The 9,448-nt window shown below is 47.2% G+C and overlaps 1 protein-coding gene across 1 annotated transcript; it reads right to left on the bottom strand.

Moving 5' to 3' along the window:
• Positions 1–1,002: 1,002 nt before the first annotated feature.
• LOC132907949 (protein jim lovell-like) lies at positions 1,003–9,243 on the bottom strand. The gene is made up of 3 exons (XM_060961402.1): positions 9,066–9,243; positions 5,671–6,038; positions 1,003–3,187 (listed from the first exon to the last, which is right to left on the bottom strand). The coding sequence occupies exons 2-3, from the start codon at positions 5,859–5,861 to the stop codon at positions 1,003–1,005; spliced, it is 2,376 nt and encodes a 791-aa protein (XP_060817385.1). The 5' UTR covers positions 5,862–6,038; positions 9,066–9,243.
• Positions 9,244–9,448: the final 205 nt, after the last annotated feature.

Genomic DNA, 9,448 nt, shown 5'->3' with positions numbered 1-9,448 from the left:
GTTTTCAAAGTATTATAGTAAGTGCGTCTCTCTCTCTCTCTCTCTCTCTCTCTCTCTCTGTCTTTCTTTATCTCTTTCACTGGCGTACGTCACTTTCTCAACGAGAAGTCTGCAAGTCGAAACAGCCAAGTATACGGAGTATTCTTCGACGATTTTTCCTATTTCACGTAGGGCGGCCGTCGCATTCGCTTTAGCCGTTTTACAGTACTATTATTTGGTATGATCGCTGTTGTAGCAGGAACTATTTATAGCGACGATACGAGGAGAGTCGTGTGTCTCGTCCACCAGCCAAAGTCTCCGCTTCCAAGCACCTTGTTGCGTTTCTTATCGACCGTAGGGTAGATGATTTTTTGGTGAGAACGCGTGGCAAGCGCGTAACGGGGGAACGAGCACCGCAAAAGGACACCGTCGATGACTCTTCTTCTTCTTCTTCTTCTTCTTCTACCACCATCGAGCTGTCTCCGGACGAGCCGCTAATTTAGCCAAGAAGAAGATACGGGAGAATTTCGCCGGCACGCTCGACCGAGTTTCGGGCGTTTCGCGATCGACGGACAATGGGGGTTGAACGTCGATATTTTTGTCGGCGGAGTAAGACGGAGTAAGACGGAGTAAGACGGAGTAAGACGGAGTAAGACGGAGAAAAAAAAGACGAAAAGTAGGAAGAGGATGATGAGAAGAACGGGCGGTGGTGGGTCATAAGCGTGGATCGTGCAGGGTGGAACGTCCGTCGAGCTTAAACGTGTCGGCAGCTGTAAATCCGGCGTGGTGGTAGTCAGTCTTGCGAGAAGAGAAGAATTTCGCGGGAATATCGGGGGGCACGCGGCCTATCGTTCTGCTCGTTTATATGTAAATATCGTAAGTGTCTGACGTGTACGTGTGTCGAGAAATCGTTAAATGGGATGGTCGGTTTGAATCGGACGTGTACGCGTCCGTGGTCCTTCGACGAAGACGACGATCGGCGCGTGACCGCGCTACGATATCACGCGTAAAACGTTCTCTTTTCTAATCCGAACCATTTTGTTGAAGCAGCGTGGGCGCCGACTGTGGCGGTTGCGGCTGTAGCGATTCGTGATGATGGTGACGATGATGATGATGATGATGATGATGATGATGATCAACCGGCGATGGCGTTCGACTGCTCCGCGAAGTGTTAAGATCGCCGCCTGTGCTACCGTTGCCGCCACCGCCGCCCCCGCTGCCGCTTGCGCTCGCGCTGCCGCTCGCGCTGCTGCTCGCGCTGCCACTCGCGCTGCCACTCGCGCTGCCGCTGGCGCTGCCGCTGCCGCAGCCACTCGTGCCAGCGGGATTCGCCGCGGGTTCGAAGGCCTTTTGTTCGCTTGGCGGAAGTAGATGCACCATACTAACCGGCACGGGGAACGCGGCGGCGGCGGCAAATTCAGGAAAGAAACCCTGTGTTAGATTAGCGCTGAGCAACGAATGATGAGGAAATACACCGTCGTCGCCCGGGTGCGGCGGTAGACCGGCGAGCGGATGATTCATCTGCGTCGGCGGCTGGACGGCCTTAACGTTGTTGTTCAACGAATTTATTACTACTTCGCTCGTTGTCGAGCCCGTGCAGTCCCTTCTCAGTTGCTCGAGTTTCAAACTTTTCCCGTATTTGCCTCGCACGTACATCAGTAGACTGTTGTACGGTATACCGAAGATTCTGCTCGCTTGCGACGTGGTCATCTTCTTGTTCCAAACGTGCTGCAACGCCTCGGTCAGCTCGGCGTTCGTCCAAGACCGTGGCGGTCCGCCTCTGGGTGCGCTGTGCTGACCTTTCGGCCTTCCCACCGGTAGCCCTCGAGGGCTGTGGTCTCCCCATCTGCGCGCCACGTCACCGTCGCCCCTGTGTTTCTTTGGCTTTTTTACCGAATGATGGCTGCTCAGACCGGCCGCGCCGAATAGTCCGTGCAACGTTTCCGGTTTAAAGCTATCGTGAAGATCCGCCAAAAGGGATCCTCTGTCGAGAGCACCCGCGTGAGGAAACAGTCCACCACCTAGAGACGCGACACCGTCCAACGGGAACATGTTCGCGACGGAACTTCGCCGCGGTGTCAACGGAGATTCTTGTTGCTGCTGCTGCTGCTGTTGTTGTTGTTGTTGTTGGTGCTGCTGTTGCTGTTGCTGCTGCTGTTGTTGTTGATACGGATGCGTCCTATTAGGACCGAGAGGACTGCCGTCCCGCGGATGATGACCCTGAGGTGGAGGCGGCAATTGGTTCTGCGATTGATTCGGTATCCACTGGGACGCTAACTGGCCCAGACTCGTCAGGTACTCGCTATGCGGCGGTGTCAGCGACAAGGCCGACATCGTCGGTAAGCCCGCCGCGGCGGCGGCGGCCGCCGCTGCTGCCGCAGCAGACGGAATATCTTGGAGGGAACCGTCGGGATGCAGCAGACTCGTGCCGGTTAACGGAGATCCCCTCGGACTACTGGCCGCTTCGCTGCTCTCCGCCTTTACGTTGTGATGGTCGGCTCCGCTGGGCGACAACGATCTCTTCATCGAAAGATTCTCCGCTATATCCTCCTGCTGTAGTAGGTGGTTCTGCGTGCTCGAGTTGGAGGGTTGTTGGTGATGTTGGTGTTGCGATTGTTGATTAACACCGACCAGATTCAATCCGCTCGCCAACGGGCTAAGACTCCGCGGTGGATGAGGTCGACTGAGATCCTGCGGCACCAATTCGCCGGATCTTCTACGCGGCCTAGCCTGTTTTCGTCGAGGTAGCAACGGCGATCCGCAAGTGTCACGCGGCACGCGTATCCCAAAGTTCAGATGGCCCATGTGCGGCGATCTATCGCGATGGTCTCTGCTAGGGTGAAAAATGGCGTTTGTCGCTGCCGGCACCGTTTCTCGCGTGGACGGCGGCGCCGTGCTTTCCGAAACGTTGTCATCCTCCTCTGGAGTTTCCTGTCTCGCGCCCTCGGGTGTCGACGGCTCGCCAAGCAACAGATCGGCGGTCGGCGTTTCCGGCGGCGACGTCGGCCTCGGTTCCGACGAAGCTAATCCACGCACCTGTAGACTCTCCGCGGCTCTCATCAATCCTGCGAGTTCCTCGCGACCTACCCTCACCTCGCCACGGTACATAAAGTCGATCAGCGCCGCTACTTCGTGACCGGGAAAGTCCTTTAGCACGATCACCGGATGTTTGCAGGGGTGCTCGGCAAATATCCTTTCGAAGAATGGGCTGAAATTCAAACGTTTCCATTTATATTGTGATTCGATCGCTAAAATCGCCTAACTAAACGCATCGTTATCTCCGTCGATGTCGATTCGTGCGTCGATTGAACGTACGTCGCCGTCGCGTTACCGTTTCCGCCGAATCTGTCCCCGAACCTTTCTAATCGGTTATCCACGCTGTACGCTTCGTACGAATAAATACGATTCGTAGGATCGAAGAGCAACACGACCGGGGAGTAGCTCCGTTATGTCGTTCTTCGGTCCTTTTATTCCTCCTAAGACGATTACGTTTCGTCTATACCGTCGTTGTCAAACGGGCGACCGACTTGTAACTTGCTCGCTTACAACGAGAACCGAGTATCTTTACGACGCCGGAAAAGAAATTTCTGCCAACTGTACCAGCTATTCGTGTGTTTACAGTGTGTTCGTTGCAGAGTTACCGTTTTAAAATCCTGACGAATATCCGACTAGAATGTAAATGCGAGCGGTAAATTTGTAATCGCTGGTGCCGCGGTGTTCGTATTTCGCCATCAAACCATTTACGCGAAATATGGATTATCGATTACCGCCTTGTGTGCCATGCACGAATAAACAACGTAGCGATCGCCGACTTTCTAGAAGAGCGACGCGTCTCGGAAATCTCGCGTCGCAGTTGCAAGAGACGGGAGCGTTCGCAACTATAAACGGCCGATAAGCGAAGGAAATTATTCGTTGCTTGAAACGTGTGTCTGTCCCCTTGGTTGTAGTTTGGCCAATCGGCAAGAGAGCGGCGGTAACTCGATTTGCTGGCAGAAACCACGGGCAAAAAGTTGCAGCGAGAATTAGCGGCGTTTCCATACGAGACTTTCGCTCGTGGTTGCTTTTACGTGGTACGTTGCGCGTGGTGGCGAGAACAGCATTGCCGCGTTGCTTACAACGAAACTGACCAACAAGCCGCGAACAAACGAACGAGGCGAGTGTCTCGACGAACGAAGAACGTATCGTTCGATGGAGATCGACACGGGGGAACACGGCGTACGTCTATTTAGGTAATACTAGGAGATATTAAATTATCTATGCTGGATCCGTTAATTTTACGAGTAGTAGTAAGTGAGCTTCGTTCAAAGCTATCTCGTACTTGAGCTACTTATACCGTTCGAGTTTATCAAGTATATCAACGATTCCTATCGATCGCGTAATAATATTTCCCTATCAATGATATTTTTACCAAACGTATATTACAAATCGATATTTAAAATATCTAAAGGGTCAAGTATTTCTAGAATCTTTGGCGGTAGATGCGATGGGCCGTCGGAAAGTTGGAAGCCGAGCTTTAATCTTTTCCAATTTGACGCCAGATATCGTCGCCGTCCGAGTAATCGTCGCCGATTCTAACGCTGAAACTTCGAACGAACAGCATTTTTTCGTAATTTTATCGTCGAGAACGAAAGAAATTCGTATTTTCGGCACTGGTAATTCAAAGTTGGGAGAAAGGTCGTGGAGAAAACTTTGAGCTTTTATTAACGCTTATCTCCGTTAACGAACTATCCGAAACGCGCAAATTTGTCAAATAAATAATTTACAAGCCGTAAGGCGAGGTAAGGCGGTATTATCTCGAATCTCCGAACGATAAAAATTGTTCTCAAAATTTATGTACCACGGCAATTTTTTTAACCACGAGCAAGAACAAAACTACGTAATTTTTATTGTAGATATTTTTATTTTACCGTAGATAGGTAGACATTTTCTCTTAGCGTTGTTGTTGTATCACATACTGAAAATTTAGCGAAACAAAGCCATCTTCGTCGCCAATGATGATTCGTCGATATCGTTTATACTCGACGTATGTCACGCTGTTTACATAAATAAGTAGACGCGTGAATCATGCTCGGACCACAGGTATATATGCAAGTGTAAATCGGTGCTATTCAGTTTCTAATATGACTAATACGTACGACGCCGCTCTATCCGTCCGATCGTGATAACTTTTGTAACTTTCAACCGTGCACTCCAACACCATCGTACATTTATTTCGATTCTTTGGATATTTACAAACGTACGCGGCGTTCTCGTGTTTTGCCGTTTCCAAAGTCGATCGACATCTACAACGTATTTAAATACGGATAAATTAATTAGCATCGATGATTTCGATAAACGTATACATAGGTGCGAAGATATAATTCTTGCTCGCGCTGTACGATCCGACCAACTTTCATCGAAACGAAATACCGTAAAATATTCGAAGGAAAAAGGATCGTTTTCTCAAATCAACTCGATAAACGATTACCCGCAGTTTATATTCTCGATCGTTTGTAACTACTGTACGATATAATGCAGAATACGTCGACGATATTTCGACGGATTGTTCGATGAGAGAGAGAGAGAGGGAGAGGAGCGAATGGGAAGAACGTAAATGAAAATAACGTGAATACAAGTGTGTACAGTTGGAGACAACGTGCACGTATTAACCGAAAGGCCGCACACAGCCTTGAATAGCGTCGGGTTTCTTACCTGCAGGCACTAAGCACAACCTTATGCGCCCTGAGGCTGGTCTCGGCGCAGACCAGGGTCACGTCGACAAGCATCTCCGCGTGTAGCAACGCCTCGAAGGATTGAAGTATGTGCGTCTGATGATTGTTCCATCGTAAGGAATAGTGCGACTGCAAAGCCATCCCATCAGGACTGTCCGCGGCGCTCGACATTTTCTGACCGCCGCTCGTGCCGTTAGCGGAGCCACCTTGCTCCGTCTCCTCGTTCTCCTTTGTACCTCGAGGTTCTGCGTTCGTTTTTCTCTTCCATGCACGCACGCACGCACGCGGCCACGCACGTATCGCCAACAATATCTCCCCTTCGACACTATGTTGAACGGCGCTGTATTCCTGAAACGCAAATTACCAAATGCCGTTAATTTATCCGACACGAGCGTCCCGGTCTAGCGCTATAGGAATCGAACACGACCGATCGAGAGTCTCTGCGAGACGAGAAATCTGCGTGCTAACGTTAAGGCAGGAATTAGCAAATAGGTGGAAAGTTTGAGCTGTTCGAAAGGAAAATTGGGAAGAAACGTACGCGATCTATGGTGTTTGCGATATTAAAACGTTGACGATGTACGCAACGTCTCGTACCTTTCGTTCTTTCTTCTATATAGCTAAGTATGCGGTAAACATAATATACGATAAATATAGTAAATTAATCCTTTAGCCGCCCGACGATGACCGAGCGATGCGTCCGTACGTCGTCGTACACGGTTTTCGACCGCGGTTCACTTTGTTTGTTCGTACGTCGCGGCGCGGCGTCCATACGTCGCATGGACCGTAGTTGTCGATAGTTGTCGATAGTTGTTTCGAATTGTACCACGTCCAATTAAATTATCAAGCTTTTCCACATTCTTAATATAGTAATATTCCCTTTATTTTAATACTTTGCTCTTTGTAATATTTTCCCTTTCTCTTTAATATCGTTCCGCCAACGTCGTTGTTTATTTCGTATTACGAACAAACAATGTTTACGAGTTTCACGCTAATTGCGATAATCGATCGTTTTAAATCCATTTTATTTAAACGAGAGTAAATCAAATCGATAAAGCTGAACAAAGTGGAAATCAGAAAGCGCGATGAATATTTTATATAGAGCTTTTATATAGTTTCGCGAGAGTAGGTACGTATAAAGTCAATGAACGTTAATCACATTTCTATTTCAAAATATCGCAATTTCGATTTAAATCGTCATCGATATACAAATTTCGTATGCGAGGTTCCTCCTCTTCGCCGAATACCAGTTCCACGTCTTATGGAGAATAAAAGTCGACGGCGTTCTAAATATTATACATGCATTTCGATTTTTTCACAGTTCTTTGATAAATATACGATCGACGAATAGCTTTAACTTTATTTTCTGGTAAGCAAAAGCAATATTTTGCACGATCTAATCGACTACATTTACGACACTAATGAGCTTAATCGCTTCTCCGATATCTTCGTCTTGCGGTAGCACCGCTTAAAAATCATTCGAGTTATTTTAAACGGGTAAATGAAATGATATTACGTCAAAGAGATCGAAGAATTTGAAATGGTTCTCTGTCAAGTAATGTACATATAATATAATATTATATATATATGTGCATATAGGTATGCATGTACGGGATATTAGCAGATATGATTAAAAGAAGGCGTTAGATAGAAAGCGTGCGTTGTTACGGAACTTTGTACGATCGAGCGATACTTTGCTCCGTGTACGAAAGTTTCAGAGAATGCGACCAACGAGATCCGACTACGAGTTTTACGAAAAATATCCGACAAAGATTCGTTGTCTAATCTCATTAGACTTTATATTTACCATACTCGCACAGTTTGTCATCGAGACGAATCTATCGATCGTTGGAACGGTGTTGCGGAATATTTATAGGCACGCGGCAAGAATGTTTCACGAATGCAAAGCTTATTACGTTTGATAAAGGTTTTCGGCAGAACGTAAAACGAGAACAACGTTAACTATCGGCGAATTAAATTCAATCGGCCGGCGATTTAGCTGTAACGCGTGTGTAATTTTCTAGAGAAGCTCGTGCATCTATACGACGATGTTCCGCGCATTATTACCCGGAGAAAAAGAGATTTATTGATTTCCGTTGTTCGGATTTATTAGTCGGCCAACGAAAATTACTCGAATTTGCAATTTTACACGGAATACGTTTACACGCGGCAAACGTTGATCGAACTTGGATGCTGCAGGATGTGTACGAATTAATTAAAATTATTTGAACGAATGGTTGACGCGAAAACGACACGTTCTCGTGACTTTCGTATACGGTGTCACCGTGTCGATTCTATTTTTACGTTTGTTGCTTTTCCAAGGAGAATAAATTATTTGTAAAGAAAATATTCGTAATATGGCGATGGTTGGATGGTTGGAAAAAAGGGTGAACGGCGATGACGATTACTTATCGGTGAATCCTTTGTTGAAAAATAATCGTACGTATCACACGTACGTAAAAACGGTAAAATTTCGATTAAGGACGATGCTAAGCTGACTTCAAGCTATTATGGAAACGAGAGAATAAAATTAATAGGAGAATTAATTATGAAAATAAACGGGTGATGCGTAAATGAACTCGGAACGATGGTTACGAGGATCTTTGCCTAGGCAGAGATATCGTGTACAACTTTGTAACATGTGCAACACAACAAACATCGCAAGAAGACTAAAAAGGAAACACCCAATAGACCTCATAAAAGATATAACTTAGAAAAAAAACGAAGCTGGTACCCCGCTGGGGGTAGCCGCCCACATGCTATATTATTTTTTATTTATATATTTTTTTTTTCTTCACCAACAAGATAAAATAAAAAAAAAAAAAAAAAAAAAACTTTGTAACATTACGGAGAATCAAGGTTATACGATATACGGTAGTAAGAGACTTTGCAGCAAGTTGGAGAATGCGGAAAAAGTTCGTCCTTTGGCGCCTTACTTTCGATGTTTACGAGTCAATGGCTCTATCTTGAAACAATGTACGTCTTAACGTTTTATTGGCGAACCTCCGTGTGGTACATGTAGGATTGTTATTAGACGGAGGTTCTTACTGTGTTTTCTGTTCGCGGGGACAAAGCGTCGAAATCAAAGTTCACGGCAGGGTGTTAGCAGGTTGCGATCGGACAGCAAGAGGACCGATCGAAGCGGCGTATCGGTGCTTGGATTATTCGTCGATAGTGGCGAACCTGACGCAACGTTTAAACACCGAAACTCGTCGGAATTTCAGACCGTGCGTTGGTTCCTACACGCGGCTGGCTGTCAGTCGGAGGTGAAAAAGAACGTAAAGAGAAGGGAAATCGTTGGAGTTTCGATTGGCCGAGAGTGGACCCGCAGGCTTCGCGAAACCGCGGTACGTCACTGTGCGCCTGCCGAAAACTCACCGCAAGTTTGTTGTCAAACTCGCACGTGTTCAGAGAAAAAGTACAACACGGTGTCTGCAGATACGGCCCGTGTTATCGTTCTCCTTTTTTCTTATCTCTTGCTGTACGTTTACACTGGCGTGGAGCAGTTTCGCGAGCGTGGACTAGACTCGGACGAAAGAATATACGGAACGCGGATGATTTCATCGTTCGGCGGCATCCTCTACGAATCTCGAGAAAATCAACGACTAACCTCTGTCTTACGAGAAAGTTGCCGACTCGTTTGTTCGTCCCCTTCTAAATCGCCGAAGAAACAATAACGGCGCTGCGTTAAAGGAAAAGTCGTACGTTCTTTCTTTGCCGATGTTTGGTGGCGATCACCGTACGACGTTTCATCCTACTTG

This window comes from Bombus pascuorum, chromosome 6 (assembly GCF_905332965.1).
Source record: "Bombus pascuorum chromosome 6, iyBomPasc1.1, whole genome shotgun sequence".
In the NCBI taxonomy this organism is placed as follows: domain Eukaryota; kingdom Metazoa; phylum Arthropoda; class Insecta; order Hymenoptera; family Apidae; genus Bombus; species Bombus pascuorum.
Note: the sequence above shows the minus strand (reverse complement) of the source record. Positions and strands in the feature narration are given on the sequence as shown.